General features: G+C 34.8%; 5 protein-coding genes across 6 annotated transcripts; all 5 read right to left on the bottom strand.

The window, feature by feature from the left end:
- Positions 1 to 1785: 1785 nt before the first annotated feature.
- LOC119596418 (pro-resilin-like) lies at positions 1786 to 3029 on the bottom strand. The gene is made up of 2 exons (XM_037945668.1): positions 3009 to 3029; positions 1786 to 2392 (listed from the first exon to the last, which is right to left on the bottom strand). The coding sequence occupies exons 1-2, from the start codon at positions 3018 to 3020 to the stop codon at positions 2027 to 2029; spliced, it is 378 nt and encodes a 125-aa protein (XP_037801596.1). The 5' UTR covers positions 3021 to 3029; the 3' UTR covers positions 1786 to 2026.
- Positions 3030 to 5720: 2691 nt separating this feature from the next.
- Positions 5721 to 6347, bottom strand: LOC119587317 (pro-resilin-like). Its single transcript, XM_037936070.1, has 2 exons — positions 6291 to 6347; positions 5721 to 6086 (listed from the first exon to the last, which is right to left on the bottom strand). Exons 1-2 carry the CDS (start codon positions 6345 to 6347, stop codon positions 5721 to 5723), a joined length of 423 nt encoding a protein of 140 aa, XP_037791998.1.
- A 1998-nt stretch (positions 6348 to 8345) lies between these two features.
- Positions 8346 to 15462, bottom strand: LOC119596431 (pro-resilin-like). 2 transcript variants are annotated; one of them, XM_037945683.1, is made up of 2 exons: positions 15451 to 15462; positions 8346 to 8827 (listed from the first exon to the last, which is right to left on the bottom strand). In XM_037945683.1, the coding sequence occupies exons 1-2, from the start codon at positions 15460 to 15462 to the stop codon at positions 8462 to 8464; spliced, it is 378 nt and encodes a 125-aa protein (XP_037801611.1). In that variant the 3' UTR covers positions 8346 to 8461. The 2 variants fall into 2 exon arrangements, with proteins under 2 accessions (XP_037801611.1, XP_037801604.1); XM_037945676.1 differs by lacking the exon at positions 15451 to 15462 and adding an exon at positions 9071 to 9120.
- Positions 11594 to 12172, bottom strand: LOC119596451 (pro-resilin-like). Its single transcript, XM_037945708.1, has 2 exons — positions 12143 to 12172; positions 11594 to 12018 (listed from the first exon to the last, which is right to left on the bottom strand). Exons 1-2 carry the CDS (start codon positions 12152 to 12154, stop codon positions 11653 to 11655), a joined length of 378 nt encoding a protein of 125 aa, XP_037801636.1. The 5' UTR covers positions 12155 to 12172; the 3' UTR covers positions 11594 to 11652.
- A 1866-nt stretch (positions 15463 to 17328) lies between the features above and the next one.
- On the bottom strand, positions 17329 to 18672 carry LOC119587306 (pro-resilin-like). The gene is made up of 2 exons (XM_037936060.1): positions 18668 to 18672; positions 17329 to 17727 (listed from the first exon to the last, which is right to left on the bottom strand). Exons 1-2 carry the CDS (start codon positions 18670 to 18672, stop codon positions 17361 to 17363), a joined length of 372 nt encoding a protein of 123 aa, XP_037791988.1. The 3' UTR covers positions 17329 to 17360.
- Positions 18673 to 20193: the final 1521 nt, after the last annotated feature.

Below are 20193 nucleotides of genomic sequence, written 5' to 3'. Positions count from 1 at the left end.
AAACTTAAATATACAGAAATGTATATTTCAGTCCTCATTCGTGGAGAAAATGGAGTACAAAGAAACAAGCTTTTATGTCGATCCTGGCTAACAGGTCTTAAGCATATGAGGGGAGGGTGGTTTGTAAGCGACCTTTGGGTGGAGTACTCAGCTTCTCCTTAGTAGGTGACCCTCTGCAGACTACCGTCGAGAAGGACAGTGTAGGATCAGAGTGTGTTGTCACTGCCACGGGCTTCCTGATGTTTGGAGTCGTTATCAGATGGTGGATCGTTGACAGCGTAGTAGAAGGCATACTTGGCGGTAATTATTAGCCAATTCTAATCCAATATCAGAACGGCTAGAGCTTAGTAAGAGAAGCGCATGTTCGGTAAAGGATTATTATTATTTTTTTTTTTTACTTAGGCCTGTATAATCATTTCCATATCGTGTCGGTATGGGAAACAGTCCAATGCATATATGAAGAACAGTTATCAAATAAAAATTTCATCGTTAAGGTGTCACTGTATATAACCTCGTATGCCATGTCTTGAACGATTGGGTAATACAGCTGGATCCTCTAAGTCAGTTATTTATCCTGCCTTAAATTATGTTAACATTATTATGTATGAATGAAGGACTGTCCACCAACATTGCTGTCATGTAAGACTCGCTTCTCTGACCAGCAAATGAATATAATATTTAGCAAAGACACCATACGAGCCCCCCTCCCCCCTTTTTTAAATCCAAGACTGACCTGGCATGGATCAGGTTATTTTGGAAGAACAGCGCATGATGTTTAATAGATAGAAGTTATATTAATTTTGATTTACCTTGGTTATTAATTATAATAACATGGTAAAGACAGAACTAGATTTTGACCCTACGCTTTTGACGGCACAAAGGTTTTTGAGTTATTCAAGGAATGTAAGTCTTCTTTTTTGATAAGTAATATATACATATAACCTAGGTCAATCAATAGTCATGGAGAACGTAGAATATCTATAGATATATGACTGTTATTTACCATAGATATCATGCTTTAAGCATAAGAGGGCGTAGGTGGCTTATAGGAAGGCTGAGGAGGACCATATTTTATTATATATATATATATATATATATACACATACATATATATATATATATATATATATATATATATATAATATATATGTAATATCTATCTATCTATCTATCTATCTATAATATATATTATATACTATATATAAATATAATATATATATGTTTGTTGTGTTGTGTTGTGCACACACACACACACACACACACATATATGTAATATTGTATACAGTATAATAATATGTTTACATATTATATTACAATGTATATTACACACACACGACATGTAAAGTAATTATTTCTAATAGATATAGATATAATATGATACACACAAACACATATCTAATCTTAAAACATTAGATTAAAAATCCAAGAGAAAATAGGTTTAAATATACGCCTTTGATGTTACGAAGCTTAATTTACACAAGATAAAATGTAAATTAGTTGCTAATTTATATGTAAAAAAGATTACGTCATAATACTCTGAAACAACATATATATAAAACATATACAGTAAATACACACATATGTATACACAATTTACACAGCAACACACAGAAACACACACACACACAGACACACACACACAGAAACACACACACACACACATATATAGGTATGTATGTATACACACACGCATATAAGTATCTATCTATCTATCTATCTATCTATACATATATATATATATATATATATATATATATATCACTCGGATGTATAATCCTCTAAAATCTTGAGTTATCAGTGGACCTGGACACTTGGAGAGGATTGTGCATCACATTTTAAAAATACATTTTACATTTTTTTATTTTTAGTTCATCAAAGAACAAAAAAAAAAAAAGAAAAAGAAAAAAATGCTCATGAGTTAGACAAGGAATGTTTGAGTTTGCTATTTTATTATATATATATAAATATTTACGAGCAATAAATATTCTTGGAAAACATGACCGACAACTATCCGGACTAACACATTTTAAGCATAGGAGGGGGTGGGTGGCTTGTAGGAAGGCTGAGGAGGACCATAGGAAGCCTGTGGGGTAGAGTACTGAGCCTGTCCCTCGTAGGTGACATCAGCCACATAACCGGAGTCTCCATTCACAGTATAGGTGACCCTCTGCAGACGACCGTCGGGAAGAAGGACGTAGTAGGATCCCTGTGTGTGGTCGCCATCACGGGCTTCCTCATGCCCGAAGTCGTTGCCAGATGATTGGTCATTTACGGCGTAGTTGAAGTCGTACTTGGCAGGTGCATAAGAGGGTGTGGGAGCGGAGTAAGCATATGTGGGCGGGTTATCTGGACGGGCGATTGTGACGACCACAAGGGCGGCCAGAGCAAATACCTACCGAAAATTATATTTGCGTGACCAACTTGATGTAGCAGATACAAATATGCAAATATGCAGTCCATGATATTAGCAATATTTACAATAACGGACAGAAACTTTTTTTTCAGTAACATATAACCTTAATATTATCTCCAATACCATAACAGAAAGAGGCCATAATAAGACTGGTGGAAATTTTTAATTTTTTTAACCAGTCAAAAAAAGTAGATAAAAAAAACTCCAACTACCACAAGGGCAGCCAGTATGAATACCGAAAAATCTGTTTACGTGATCATATTTATGGAATAAGTTCAGACATGTGATCCATGAATTTAGATATATATATATATATATATACTAAAAGACCGAAGACTATTTATAACATATTTCTGGTATATAAATATATCGGAAAGAGACAGTATAAGATTGGGAGTGTAGATTAAGAAATTCTTTACGGTCAACAGCAGTTAAGATCAAATTCTCGGCAACATATTTGGTTTAAATAATAATAGGAGATTAAGCACTGTCTATTCTGAACAGCCAAAAGGAGGCATCTTAAAAAAGAGATGAAAATAAATATTTGAGTTGTAAAGTTAAATAAGAGTGATATGTAAATAACACGGGTACATGCCTTGAATGCCATGTTGTCCAGATGGGACTGCAGTGAGACTGACGAAGAGAGTGAGAGTTCTATCTTTTATACAAATTTCCAAGGAAAACTCCGCCCATGTGATGACGTCAGGAATATTCCAAGTTAACCCTGATTCTTCTCTCAAGCGAGTTTTCCTCTTCGGCGATATTACACAAATGTAATATGTTAATTTTAATCTAAAGGACTATGTGGAAGCTATTTATTCGGCATTGTTCATGCTATACTGGACGTATAATGGAGAGCTATATAGATAGTTTTAAATGTACTATCTATGTTCTATATATGCCGTTCTAGATTTTCTGTTGCCAAGTCCAGGGAAGGAAGCTGCATTCTTAAGACTGGAAATTTGGAATGACTGATGTTGCATGAAAGTGGGCGGCGGTTAATTCGGGAATGAAAGACTGATTGGTGGTGATTGGTATTAAAATAGCAAGTGCGGTATTGATAAAAAAATACTGTTATATCGTCATGCTTCGTAATTCCTAAATCACCAATCCTGGTAATATTAATAATCAAGAATTCTAATATTAATTTGATGATTAATAAAGATCAGGGCAATCCCATTAATATCATAACTTTTGATATACAAACATTACCTTTTCCCGATCCTAGTCAGTACTAATAAATGGCTACCCACACAAGAATGGATAATCACTGGTAAGAAAAGCGTATACTATATTAAGGATTCCCCCCTAAAGATATACATAAATCATTTTGATGCACAATCCTACAAAAAATCTTTATAAATCCTCCACTCTCAGCCTGGAGTGTATCCAAATATTGTGCATAATATATATTATTAAAAACAAAAGCTTGTTTGTTTTTTCTTTACAAACTTAATTATAGAGAAATGTATATTTCCGTCATCATTCCTGGAGAACACGGAGTACAAAGAAACAAGATTTCATATCGATCCTGGCTAACAGTTCTTAAGGCACAGGAGGGGAGGGTGGTTTGTAGGAGACCTTTGGGTGGAGTACTCAGCTTCTCCTTAGTAGGTGACCCACTGCAGACTACCGTCGAGAAGGACATAGTAGGGTCAAAGTGTGTTGTCACTGCCACGGGCTTCCTGATGTTTGGAGTCGTTACCAGATGGTGGATCGTTGACAGCGTAGTAGAAGGCATACTTGGCGGTAATTATTAGCCAATTCTAATCCAATATCAGAACGGCTAGAGCTTAGTAAGAGAAGCGCATTTTTTTGCTTAGGCCTGTATAATCATTTCCATATCGTGTCGGCATGGGAAACAGTCCAATGCAATATATGAAGAACTGTTTTCAAATAAAAATTTCATCGTTATGGTGTCACTTTATATAACCTCGTATGCCACGTCTTGAACGGATGGGTAATACAGCTGGATCCTTTAAGTCAATTATTTATCCTGCCTTAAATTATTTCAATATTACTTTGTATGAATGAAGGACTGCCCACTAACATTGCTGTCATGTAAGACTCGCTTCTCTGACCAGCAAATGAATATAATATTTAGCAAAGACACCATACGAGCCCCCCTCCCCCTTTTTTTAAATCCAAGAATGACCTGGCGTTGATCAGGTTATTTTGGAAGAACAGCGCATGATGTTTAATAGATAGAAGTTATAATAATTTTGATTTACCTTGGTTATTAATTATAATAACATGGTAAAGACAGAACCAGATTTTGCCCCTACGCTTTTGACGGCACAAAGGTTTTTGAGTTATTCAAGGAATGTAAGTCTTCTTTTTTAATAAGTAATATATACATATAACCTCGGCCAATCAATAGTCATGGAGAATGTAGAATATATATAGATATATGACTGTTATTTACCATAGCTATCATGCTTTAAGCATAAGAGGGGGTAGGTGGCTTATAGGAAGGCTGAGGAGGACCATATATATATGTGTGTGTGTGTGTATGCACACACACACACACATATATATATACAGTATACATATATGTTACATATTTATATATACACATGTATATGTACACACACACACACACAAGTATATATGTATATATATATATATATATATATATATATATATATATATATATATATATATATATATATATGCACACACACATATCTAATCTTCAAATACATTTAGAAAAAAAAAAGAAAAAAAAAGAAAAAAAAATGGGTTTAAATATACGCCTTTGATGTTACAGAAGCTTTTGAGTTACACAAAGAATGTAAAAGTGTAAAATTTGAGTTTGCTAATTTAATACATATAAAAAGATTCATGATCAATAAATACTCTTGAAAAACATGATATTTACATACATATACATGTATACCTATATACGTATGTACAGACACACATACACACACATATATATGTATGTATACGCACACGCATATAAGTATATATATATATATATATATATATATATATATATATATATATATATATATATATATATGTATATCACTCCGATGTATAATCCTCCAAAATCTTGAGTTATCAGTGGACCAGGACACTTAGAGAGGATTATGCATTACATTTAACCATTAGAATATATTTTTAAAAATACATTTCATGTTTTTTCTTTTTAGTTTACCAAAGAAAAAAAAATGCTTATGAGTGAGACAAGGAATGTAAAAGTGTTATAGTTTGAGTTTGCTATTTTATTATACATATAAATATTTACGAGCAATAAATATTCTTGGAAAACATGACCGACAACTATCCGGACTAACATATTTTAAGCATAGGAGGGGGTGGGTGGTTTGTAGGAAGGCTGAGGAGGACCATAGGAAGCCTGTGGGGTAGGGTACTGAGCCTGTCCCTCGTAGGTGACATCAGCCACGTAACCGGAGTCTCCATTCACAGTGTAGGTGACCCTCTGCAGACGACCGTCGGGAAGAAGGACGTAGTAGGATCCCTGTGTGTTGTCACCATCACGGGCTTCCTGATGTCCAAAGTCGTTGCCAGATGATTGGTCATTTACGGCGTAGTTGAAGTCGTACTTGGCAGGTGCGTAAGAGGGTGTGGGAGCGGAGTAAGCATATGTGGGCGGGTTATCTGGACGGGCAATTGTGACGACCACAAGGGCGGCCAGAGCAAATACCTACAGAAAATTATATTTGCGTGACCAACTTGATGCAGTAAATACAAATATGGAATCCATGATTATAGAAATATTTACAGTAATGGACAGATTTTTTTTTTCAATAATGTATAACCGTAATATTATCTCCAATACCATAACAGAAAGAGACCATAATAAGATTTTTTAACCAGTCAACAAAAGTAGATAAGAAAAAGCTCCAACTAGCACAAGGACAGCCAGTGGAGATACCGAAAAATCTGTTGCAGATATGTGATCCATGGATTTAGACATATCTATACTAAAAGACCGAAGGCTATTTATAACATGTATTCCCGGTATATAAATATACCAGTATAAGATTGGGGGTGTAGATTAAGAAATTCTTTACCGTCAACAGCAGTAACGATCAAATTCTCGGCAACATATTTGGTTTAAATAATGTTAGGAGATTAAGCACTGTCTATTCTGAACAACCAAAAGGAGGCATCTTAAAAAAGAGATGAAAATAGATATTTGAGTTGTAAAGTTAAATAAGAGTGATATGTAAATAACACGGGTACATGCCTTGAATGCCATGTTGTCAGATGGGACTGCAGTGAGACTGACGAAGAGAGTGAGAGTTCTTTCTTTTATACAAATTTCCAAGGAAAACCCCGCCCATGTGATGACGTCAAGAAATATTCCAAGTTAACCCTCATTCTTCTCTCAAGCGAGTTTTCCTCTCCGGTGATATTACGATATTACACATATGTAATATGTTAATTTTAATCTAAAGGACTATGTGGAAGCTATTTATTCGGCATTGTTCATGCTATACTGGACGTATAATGTGGAGCTATATGGGTAGTTTTATGTACTATCTATGTTCTATATATGACGTTCTAGATTTTCTGTTGCCAAGTCGAGGGCAGGAAGCTGCATTCTTAAGATTGGAAATTTGGAATGACTGATGTTGCATGAAAGTGGGCGGCGGTTAATTCGGGAATGAAAGACTGATTGGTGGTGATTGGTATTAAAATAGCAAGTGCTGTATTGATAAAAAATTACTGTTTTATCGTCATGCTTCTTAATTCCTAAATCACCAATCCTGCTAATTTTAATATTCAAGAATTCTAATATTAATTTGATGATTAGTAAAGATCAGGGCAATCTCATTAATATCATAACTTTTGATATACAAACATTACCCTTTCCCGATCCTAGTCAGTACTAATAAATGGCTACCCACACAAGAATGGATAATCACTGGTAAGAAAAGCGTATACTCAATTAAGGATTCCCCCCTAAAGATATACATAAATCATTTTGATGCACAATCCTACAAAAAATCTTTATAAATCTTCCACTTTCAGCCTGGAGTGGATAAAAATATTGTGCATAATATATATTATTAAAAACTAAAGCTTGTTTGTTTTTTCTTTACAAACTTAATTATAGAGAAATGTACATTTCCGTCATCATTCCTGGAGAACATGGAGTACAAAGAAACAAGCTTTTATATCGATCCTGGCTAACAGGTCTTAAGCATAGGAGGTGAGGGTGGTTTGTAGGAGACCTTTGGGTGGAGTACTCAGCTTCTCCTTAGTAGGTGACCCTCTGCAGACTATCGTCGGGAAGGACATAGTAGGATCAAAGTGTGTTGTCACTGCCACGGGCTTCCTGATGTCCGGAGTCGTTACCAGATGGTGGATCGTTGACAGCGTAGTTGAAGGCATACTTGGCGGTAACTATTTAACCAATTCTAATGCAATATCAGAGCGGCTAGTGCTTAGCAAGAGAAGTGCATGTTCAGTATAGGATTTTCTTTACGTAGGCATGTATAATAATTTCCATATCGTGTCAGTATGGGAAACAGTCCAATGCACATATGAAGAAATGTTTTCAAATGAACAAAAAAATAATCGTTATGGTGTCACTTTATATAACCTTTATTTATCCTGCCTTAAATTATTTTAATATTCCTTTGCATGAATGAAGGACTGCCCACCAACATTGCTGTCATGTAAGACTCGCTTCTCTGACCAGCAAATGAATATAATATTTAGCAAAGACACCATACGAGCCCCCCTCCCCCCTTTTTTAAATCCTAGAATGATCTTGCCCTCTTCCGGGCGTGGATCAAGTTATTTTGGAAGAACAGCGCATGATGTTTAATCGATAGAAGTTATATTAATTTTGATTTACCTTGGTTATTAATTATAATAACATGGTAAAGACAGAACTAGATTTTGACCCTACGCTTTTGACGGCACAAAGGTTTTTGAGTTATTCAAGAAATGTAAGTCTTCTTTTTTAATAAGTAATATATACATATAACCTCGGTCAATCAATAGTCATGGAGAACATAAACTATATATAGATATATGACTATTATTTACACTAGCTATCATGCTTTAAGCATAAGAGGGGATAGGTGGCTTATAGGAAGGCTGAGGAGGACCATAGGAGGCCTGTGGGGTAGAGTACTGAGCCTCTCCTTCGTAGGTGACATCAGCCACGTAACCGGAGTCTCCATTCACCGTGTAGGTGACCCTCTGCAGACGACCGTCGGGAAGAAGGACGTAGTAGGATCCCTGCGTGTTGTCGCCATCACGGGCTTCCTGATGTCCGAAGTCGTTACCAGATGGTGGGTCGTTGACAGCATAGTTGAAGTCGTATTTGGCAGGTGCGTAAGAGGGTGTGGGAGCAGAGTAGCCATATGTAGGCGGGTTATCTGGACGGGCGATGGCGACAACCACAAGAGCGGCCAGTATAAATACCTGCCGAAAATTACATTTACATGACTATATTAATATAGTAGATTCAGATATGCAATGATATGGAAAGATTTTATTGCATATTTAATAATGTACATGCGCATTTTGAATATCATACCGAAAATAGACTGGAATACGATTGGTGAGGAGTTAGAAATATCAATCAACATATGTAAATCAGAAATGCGTCGTGGAATGAAATGACCGTATTATTCTCACTGACACGTGAAAAACACAGATACATGCCTTGAATGCCATGTTCTCAGGGTGAGACTGCAGGGAGACTGACGAAGGCAGAAAGAGTTCTACCTTTTATACAAGTGCAGAAAAATCCTCCACCTATATATGACGCAGAATATGTCCACAGATCCTGATTCTCTTCGAGAGTTCCTCGAATACAGCAATAAGTAATTATGTTTTTCAGTATTAGTTTATGCTATGTATATGAATTTATTTATATGAATAATCTCTTGATAACGGCCCCTATATAGCTAGAATTTCGTTTGCGAAGTCTAGGGGAGAAAGAAGCAAACATCTGTAGATTTGAGATTTGTTTTTACATGAAACTGGGGGGCGGTAGTATTCGAAGATCTTAAATAGTCAACCGTTAGACTTGCGATGTGTTGCATGGTTATCCGGATATGGCTGGTGTTAATTGACGGCTGGGAACAATGTACACTGGGCGATTCATTGTGAAGTTCATTCTAATGAACTGGAGCAATCTCAGTGCCATTTCTAATTTGCTAATTACAAATTCCAATCTAAGATTATTAATCAGTGGCTACCTATATCAAAATGTCTATTCCTAGGTAAGAAAAACAAACGCTCGGTTAAGGATTCTCCTTAGGGATAAAAATAACACTGGATCGTTTCGATCTGGGAAAGCTCCAAATCCAGAATACTCCGCAGTATGTCAGAAGAATCTATTGTAATCAGTCTGAACTATTTAAAATTGCTCCTGTCATTCACTTTGAATACCATGCAAGATAGCCAGATCCTCAACATTATTTATGTTTATCATGCCGTGCATTGCTTTAAATCATACTAAAAATTAGGCAATATCACCTTGTGTGAGTCAAGGACTGGCTATCAAACCCAGTTGTTTTAACAAGCAATGGATCTCTAACAATAGAGAGAACAGTTATGGATATCACCTTAACTAAGACAATAGTTTATTACTGAATCAATTGGAATAAAGATTATATATATATGTATATATATTTATATTTCTCTCTCTCTCTCTCTCTCTCTCTCTCTCTCTCTCTCTCTCTCTCTCTCACAGTTGGATCATACGCACTGAGCCTGGAGGGTATCAGGGTAATCTTTAAAATATATATTTTTAATTACTGATTAGTTTAACTGTTTCCATAACAGGTAAGTAAACACTAGGCTTTATATTTATTGTATAAATACATATGCAGCGTTTGTCGACGCAATTTTTTTTGGGGGGGAGGGGATATGGAGTAGAAGGGTATATTACTTTTATTACTTTTATGATAACGTCGGGAAGAAGGACGTAGTAGGATCACAGGCCCACTGATGTCCGAAGTCGTTATCAGATGGCGGGTCATATACAGCGTAGTTGAAGTCGTACTTGGCGAGTGCAAAAGCGGGTGTGGGAGCGGATTAACCATACGAAGGATGACTATCTGGAAGGGCCATTACAAAAGCCTGCCAAAAATTATACTTATGTGGTCATATTAATTTTAGTAGACTTATACATGATATATTTTTATAGACATATCCAACACTGTTTAGCCTTTTTGATAATGATGAGACTTAAGACCAAACCAAAACTTTTTAAAACTAGAATCAACTTCTCTCCTATTTAGACAGAACTTTGATATTTTCTTTTAGCAATGTGTTTTCATAATAACAAAAAAAGAGACAAAACTCTACTGAGACGAGACCGAGAGGGATTTTTCTTTTATATAAAATGTCCAAGAAAATCTCCATCCATTTTATGACGTCAGGAAATATCATCCTAACGAGTTAACCTTAATTCTTTCAAGCGAGTTTTTCCCTCAGGCGATATTCCACAATGTAGAAATAGTCTTTAGTTTAAAGAACCATGTAAAAGATTTGTATTAAGAAGAGTGGACTGCAATCACTATTAGTAGAACATGAATCCTTCAGACAGTTAATACTATGGTACCTGACAATGAATTTTATGGTACTTGAAATAGAATATGACGCTGATGGAAATGTTAAACCTTTGGTTTATGTAAACCATCAGATGGCTTTCCTAAATTGATACCGTTCTTAAAGGTATCCATGAGTTTATAACACACACACACACACACACACACACACACACACACATATATATATATATATATATATATATATATATATATATATATATATATATACACATACGTATAATATAATAATATACATATATATATATTATAATTTATAAATTATTATATTATATATGATATATATATCATATAAAATATATATACATTACATACATTGCATAACAACACATATTATAGATTATAATGTGTGTATGTATATATTATATAGTATAATATAAATTTTTTAGAGGTAACATATATGTGTGTGTATATATCTAATTGTGCATAAATACATTTGCAGCATACGCATTTTAGTGCGTTTATAGTAAAGTCGAATTAAAGTCGAGTCTTTCCATTCCTATCCAACTAAAATGAACAGATAATTCTCGGTCTTTTACATTTCCAAGAAAAAGATCTGTGTCTGGATATAGAGAATAAAAGTGTGAGAAAATGTTAAATTTGCCTTTTTAATATCACATCTATCTATCTATCTATAATATTAATAATGATTTTCCTTTAATATCTCTAAGCGTATGAGGGGGTAGGTGGCTTGTACGAAGGCTGAGGAGGACCATAAGTGGCTTGTGGGGTGGAGTACTGAGCTTCTCCTTCGTAGGTGACATCAGCCACGTAACCGGAGTCTCCGTTGACAGTGTAGGTGACCCTCTGCAGACGACCGTCAGGAAGAAGGACGTAGTAAGATCCCTGTGTATTATCGCCATCACGGGCTTCCTGATGTCCGAAGTCGTTGCCAGACGGTGGGTCATTGACGGCGTAGTTGAAGTCGTACTTGGCAGGTGCATAAGCAGGTGTGGGAGCGGAGTAACCATACGTAGGCTGATTATCTGGGATGGAGAGGGCGGCGGCCACGAGGGCGGCTAAAACGAGTACCTGTAACACAGAAGAAGTATTAGTATTAATTGTGTATTGAAGTGAGATATTTGATCAAAATCTCTGTAATATTTTGAAGACTGGAAATTTATTTATGAACTCAATGGATTATGTTTATACATGCCTTGAATGTCATGCTGTCCAGCGTTTTGGTGAGACTGATTGAGCGAAAATTTCCTTCGGTTATATAAGTGTCGAAGTGAAAACTCCACCCTGGTGGTGACGTCAGAGAGTATCATCCCAACTCGATTGCCTTGAGACCTGTGACCGAGTTTTCCCCTTCGTTGGTATTACACTTATAGCTGACGGTCTATTTGTAAGTTGTATTCTTTAAGCGAGAAAAAAGTAAAATTCATGAGAAAGCGAGACTGCCCCTCCTCGCTGGTCAACAAAGAACACAAAGAGATTATTGTCACAATCACAAAAGCTGACTCACACTATCGGCCACGTTCTCAGGCAAGTAAATATACCAGTATACATCTGAACTGACCAGTTGCATTCATGGCATCACGGGCCATCACGCATAGATTTTTGTTGCGGCACATTTAAGGAAATGAAATACCCTGCATCATTTGCAATGTAGTTAGATTAAGTTTTAAAAGGTCTTTATTCAAGATTCATCCGTGTCGAATTAGAAATATAAAAAACGTATGTTATGACAATATATTAATGAATATTACCAAATTCTGTAATCTATACCCAGACCTTATTAGGTCATTAGACATATGCTGTCAAACATCAGTATACTTTTACTTCAGTTCTTAAGAAACTGCCTTAAACTTTAACAACACCTTTTTTTAAAGACACCAATTGAGAATTGGTTTTCAATGGAAGAGAAAGTCAGTTAATAATGCAAATAGAAATGAGAAACTATGAAAAATAAAGCTGGTATGCAAGAGACCAACCACGGAGTGCTTGCTCTTGCATATAACATTTGACAGATGTTGAATCTTAAGATTTCTCTAACTGAATGAAGTACAAAAAGTTCATACAGTTACTTTCCTTGGCAAGAATACCGTCTTTCATTAAAGGATGACAAACTTATATAATTATATCGGTATTGTCAACAGAAATGATAGTACGTAAGTTACATTAAAGAAAATTCTCTACTATATTACCGGGGATGATACATATCGCAAATTCTAATTCCCATAGTAGCTTAGCATGATTCTAGTGTTTACCACGATTCGCCGCAGAACTGTAACCCAAGTACACACAGAAAATATAGATTATTATTTAGAATCTGACATAAATCATGTAAGATATAAAGTCAAGTTAGGGAAAAATATCAAGCTAATTAAATATCTAACTTTTTATTTACAAAGAATTGGATATGTTAGATAATTAGGGATGGCCATAGAAGATGAGTAGGTGGCATCAAACCATTAGAAAGAGAGAGAGAGAGAGAGAGAGAGAGAGAGAGAGAGAGAGAGAGAGAGAGAGAGAGAGAGAGAGAGAGAGAGAGAGAGAGAGAGAGAGAGAGAGAGAGAGAGAGAGAGAGAGAGAGAGAATATAATCCCGAGGTGATAGTATTTATTAGTAAACCTAAACAGCTAACCCTTTCAAGTAGCTGACAAGTAAACCTTAAGAATTAAAATGTCAAAACACTGAAGTCAGCACAACAAAGATTTCCAACTTGTTTTCCTAAACACTAGTGTTCAAAACAACGCCCCTGTGATAGTCTGGTAGAAAACCACCCGAACATGCTTATCTTGGGCTCTTACGTAACCAAAAGTCCCCCTCTGGCGATTTTCCGTGGAGTGCATTCAGGATGAAAGTCTGTGTCCTGAGGTTTGCTTTACCTTCAACATAACGGTGTTAATACTAAAAGAAGGAGGAAAATATATATAAATGTATAAATATAAAATTGAAGCGAAGTGCATATGAAGGAAATTTGAACATAAAGGATGCTGTGTTTGCATCTGAATATATATGTACATAGGTATGCTTCCATCTGGCAATACGTATTTGAAATTATAAAGAATCGTTGGCGAGAAACTGTAGAGGATGGTATCGATATGTATTACGTATGCCGGGTATAAGAAATGGTTAATCTAAATAAATTGCTGTAATATACACTTCAATACTTCTCGAATAGAATAATTGTAATTAACACACAATCGCGCTCGCGCACGTGTCGCCGTGTGTGCATGTGTGTGTATATCATATGAATATATATACATACATGTAAATAACACATTGTCCCTATATACATATACGTGCACACACACACACACACACACACACACACACACACACACACACACACACACACACACACACACACACACACACACACACACACACACACATATATATATTTAAAATATATATATACACATTTATATTTATATATAAATATATAACTATTTATCTATCAGTCAATCAGTCCATCTCTATCTATGTACAGTGTGTGTGTGGTTTTCAAACGTATCTATACATACATAATCATAAATGTATGTATCCCTTTACACACACACACACACATATATGTGCATGGAACAGCAAACGCATATACGTATGCCTGTATGTGCGTGTATTTATAGAGAGTGGTCTATGAATTTTACATTTTGTGATGCACAAATATACATGCCTCTAATGCAATTCTGTCAGTGTTGTTGGAAGATAATATTATTTATTGATTATGGCAAACATATGTGACCTGAGCATATATGAATTTATATTTATATTTTATAGTACGTATATACAATATATACACATATGCATTTACGCACACACAAATATTTTATATATATATATTCATACATATACACAAACCTGATAGTATCTACCTACAAATAGACTATGACAACTGAGAATGTGATTTCTTACAATACATGTGAAAAAAATATTCTTTCTAGAAGTATTAGAGAAACGAGAAGGTAAAAAGAAAGAAAGAAAAGTCATAGTCTGTTTATGTAATATCTATAACTTACAATGATTGGGTATTGGTAAATATATTCTTTTAAGCATAGGAAGGCGTGGGTGGGTTGTAGGAAGGCTGAGGAAGTCCATAAGTGGCTTGTGGGGCGGAGTATTGAGCCTCTCCTTCGTAGGTGACGTCAGCTACGTAACCTGAGTCTCCGTTCACAGTGTAGGTGACCCTTTGGAGACGACCGTCAGGAAGCAGGACGTAGTAAGGATCCCTTGTGTATTGTCGCCATCACGGGTTTCTTGATGTCCGAAATCGTTTCCAGATGGTGGGTCGTTGACGGCGTAGTTGAAGTCGTACTTGGCGGGTGCATAAACGGGTGTGGGAGCGGGGTAACCATACGTAGGCTGGCTGTCTGGAAGGGCGATGGCGGCGACCACAAGGGAGGCCAATGCGAAAATCTGCAAGATTTTTTTACGTTTCAGTCATGCTTACGTGTTATTTTCGATCAACTCGGTAAACGGTATAAACATGTTAAATAAAGATACGCTTAAATATACCTTGAATGCCATACTGCTTCTATTTTGTGACAAGACTGGCGAAGACAAGGAAATTACTTGAATTTATAGAAATGAACAAGAAAAACCCCGCCCACATTGTGACGTCAGGATTTAACATCACTGTTGCCTTGACTCTTGCTTTGACCAAGTTTCCCCCTTCGATGATGCACCTGCGGCGTTAGTATTGCGTAAAGACTACATTATGCATTTTTCGTCTAAAAATACTTGGTCATGAAACGTCTATTACAGTACTACCGATGCTGCTTTCGACAGTAAATGCATAGAATGGAATTGTTTCTATACTTTTCAGGGATTTCATTTTGTGTATATTAGCAAGTCTGAAAATGTTCGTCGTACTGGAAAGACCAATAAAAATACAAAGATGAAAGCCACATATTCACTTTATTGATAGTAAACTACCATTTCATATCATCAAAATAATGAGAAAAAAAAGTGATATTGATAAACGTTACCTTTTACTCATTCCTGACAGAGATGGCTATCCCAGGAAAAATGATTTGACGATTTAAACTTAGTGTCAACTTATTACTATAACATTGAGTTGGAGAGAGGAGGGAGGCAAGGAACAAGTGCTCCTTTCTTTAGATGTAGGAACTATTATGTTATGTAGAGCAGTTCAGCGACATATTACATAAGTCATTGTTAAACAATATGGAATAATATAGAATATACGATGACTCCTCTGTTGCAGAATTTCCCTTTCACTGATGTAATATGCCTATATGACTTTGGTACTAGTAAAATATCTATGTATCTATTTATATATACGCGTAGGAGAGTGCTATCACATATATTATAAACTCGTATAGTAACGTTGCGTTGCTATGGTAGGTACTGAATGTTAAATAGTTCACCAATGACGCAATCTCATTGGTGAAAGACCACCTCAAAGACCCTTCGTTTGCGAAAGCTCTGGGAGCTTTACCCTTTACACCTTTTTTACCTGAGGTGTTGCAGTCCCGCTTTCCAAAATTATCGTTCCGCCCATGTACTCACAAAGATATATTCGCCACTTTCTAAACATATTTATTTTCTAATACATATTTTTTTTCCTGGATATTCCTAGATAGAAGTTTTAGTAATGGAAGACAGAGAAAGATATATATATATATATATATATATATATATATATATATATATATATATATATATATATATATACATATATACACACATATCTCTCGCTACGTATAGGTATACATACGTAAATCCATATATGTATGTATATATAGTCTGTGTGATTTACATGTATACACACATACATATATTGCAAGTACATGTGTGCTTTATAAACTTATCTACACATGAGCATACCGTTATTAATGATGATATGGAAATGTATATTTATACATATACACACATATGTTTGTGTGTACATTTATACACATATGTATACATATGCACTCACATATTTATGTATGTATTTGTATGTGTATATACAAGTTTATGTATTTGTATATATAAAACAGATACACGTGTGTATGTGTGTGCGTATATTTATATATTGATATATGAACTGTTATTTTCTGTGAAGAACAAATAATGCTATTTTTTGGACGATGACAATGTTATATGGCCTTAGTACAACAGATTTCATATTTCCATTAAAATTAACACACACACACGCAAATATATATATACAGCACACACACATGCGGTATATATGTAGTACATATATATGCACATACATATACACACGTATATTCATACATATATACTAAATCTACAAGAAAGTAACAACTAAAAATGTGATTTAGTATAATTTGCTCATATATGACAAAAGTATAGGAATAGAGAAAAGAAAAGAAAAGAAAAGTAATCTTAGTGTGTTTATTTATTATAAAGGATTTACAAAGATTAAATATCAGTAAATATATTGTTATACTCTTTTAAGCATAGGCGGGTGTGGGTGGGCTATAGGAAGGTTGAGGAGGTCCATAAGTAGCTTGTGGGGCCGCGTACTGAGCCTCTCCTTCGTAGGTGACGTCAGCCACGTAACCTGAGTCTCCGTTCACAGTATAGGTGACCCTTTGGAGACGACCGTCAGGAAGCAGGACGTAGTAGGATCCTTGTGTGTTGTCGCCATCACGGGCTTCCTGATGTCCGAAATCATTACCAGATGTTGGGTCGTTGACGGCGTAGTTGAAGTCGTACTTGGCAGGTGTATAAGCGGGTGTAGGAGCGGGGTAACCATACGTAGGCAGGCTGTCTGGAAAGGGCGATGGCGGCGACCACAAGGGAGGCCAGTGCGAAAATCTGCAAGGCAATTTTACATTTTAGTGATGTTTCCATATTATTATTTTTGATCAAGTCGGTAAACAGTAAAAAAAAAAAAAAAAAAAAGTTAAATAAAAATACGCTTAAACATACCCTGAATGCCATGCTCCTTCTATTTTGTAGCAAGACTGGCGATGACAATGAAATTTCTATCTTTTATACAAATGTACAAGAAAAACTCCGCCCATATTGTGACGTCTATATATAATATTATATACCTGCGGCCTTAGTTACGTAAGGTCTACATTATCCATATATTCATCTAAAATACATGATCATGAAACTTCCACTGGAATACTATCAATAATGCTTTCATTAGAAATTATACAGCTTAGAATTGTTTCCATGCTTTTGATTAAAAAAAGCTAGATATTCAATGAAGAAAATGCAAACTGGGAAAAAAGTATGAAATGATTATAGACGAAGATATAGTCTGATGAATAGATTTGAACTATATATATATATATTTTTTTTTTCTAATTTACATATGTGGTTTTCAAGGATTTCAGTTTGCGTATATTGGCAGGTCTGAAAACTGGAGGTTATACTTGATAGACTTCAATAAAAATACATACATGAAAATGTAAACGCCATATTCATTTATTTGTCGTAGGTCTACCCAAAAATCAAATACTTAAAAAAGTGACAGTCCTGACAGAGATGGCTATCCCTAAGTTATTTAGCGATTGGATCTTATTGACAACTTATTATTATAGCAATAAGTTGAAGTGAAGGGGGTGGCAACGAACATGTGCCCCTTTCTGAAGATATGTGAACTTTTATGTTATGTAGATAATTTCAACGACGTCTTATTTAGGTCATCGGTAATATAGTATGGAATTATATAGAGGAATATAAGACTCATATGTGGCTAAATTTTCATTTCACTGGTGTAACACATACATGTGGTACTGCAAACGGCATGACCCTTATAAAACTAAAACAAAGTATATATATATATATATATATATATATATATATATATATATATATATAATATATATATAGACGTGTGTGTGTGTGCGTGGTGTGTGTGTGTGTGTGTGTGTGTGTGTGTGTGTGTGTGTGTGTGTGTGTGTGTGTGCACTCATATATCATACACTGTAGTGGCATACGTTGTCAGGGTAGGTACAGACCGCTAAATAGTTTAGCAATGACGCACATATCATTGGTGAAACAACCCAGTTATGGAAAGTGCAACACCCCTCAAAGACCCTTCCTCCACGAAAGCTCTGAGAACCTTTCACCCGTTTTCACTTTTCTACGAGAGGTGTCGTTTTCCCTCTTCCAAAAGTCAGGATTACGCCCAAGCACTCATAAAGATGTATTCACCATTGTCATCTTACGTTTTTATTTTTATTGAATGTTGAAAGTAGTTTGAGTAATGGAAGGATGAGAGAGAAATAAATATCACACACACATAGGTATGATAATATATATGTATTATATATATATATATATATATATATATATATATATATATATATATATATATATATATATATATATATATACATTGTATGATTAACAAACGGATGTGCACACACACACACGCACACACACACATACATAAATATATGCATTTGTTTACAACCTTACATACATACAAACATACATACATACATACATACATACATGTGTGCGTGTACACAAATGTATGCATATACATATGTATACACAAATAAATATAAATATATACGCATGTATATATACACACTATATATAAATATATATATATATATATATATATATATATATATATATATATATATATATATATATATATATATATATATATATATGCGTGTGTGCGCACGTACACAAATATATGTCAATATATGCAGACACACATATGTATATGTGTATATAAAGAACGACACATTTGCGTGTGCATGTCATGTATTCATAGAGAATATGATTTAGAGATATGATATGATCTGTTACTTTCTGTGATGAAAAAATAAACACGTCTTTAATGCAAATCTGTTGGGAGATTATACTATATTTAATGATAAGAAGAGTTTATATTTGTTATAATGAACACGAAAACAGGACATACATATGTATGCACATTCATATATACACATATAAACATATATATTTACAGACATATATACATGGATATATTTACATATATACATACACATATATATATCCATATATATACACACATATATACATACACACATATATATGCATATATATACATACACACACATATGTACATACACATATATATGTATATATATTTATATATATAAATAAATATATATACACATGCATATATGTACATATATTCATACATAACACAACATGTTATAGCTGAAAATGTGATTTGTCACAAAACGAGGACAAAAATATTCCTTGTTGAAGTATAGGAGAAAACTGAAGAGGAAAAGGACTTTATTTTGGTCTGCTAATTTAATATTAATAGATAATAAGGGC

This window comes from Penaeus monodon, chromosome 3, assembly GCF_015228065.2.
Source record: "Penaeus monodon isolate SGIC_2016 chromosome 3, NSTDA_Pmon_1, whole genome shotgun sequence".
NCBI classification, from domain to species: Eukaryota; Metazoa; Arthropoda; class Malacostraca; order Decapoda; family Penaeidae; genus Penaeus; species Penaeus monodon.
The sequence above is the reverse complement of the archived record's forward strand: the minus strand, read 5'-3'. Positions and strand labels throughout refer to the sequence as shown.

Excerpts from the sequence above, each read along its gene's own strand:
- LOC119587317 (XM_037936070.1), bottom strand. The coding sequence starts at position 6,347 with ATGGATCACATATCTGCAACAGATTTTTCGGTATCTCCACTGGCTGTC. Across the intron at positions 6,087-6,290 it reads CACTGGCTGTCCTTGTGCTA|GTATTTGCTCTGGCCGCCCT; the intron begins GTTGGAGCTTTT and ends AATTTTCTGTAG.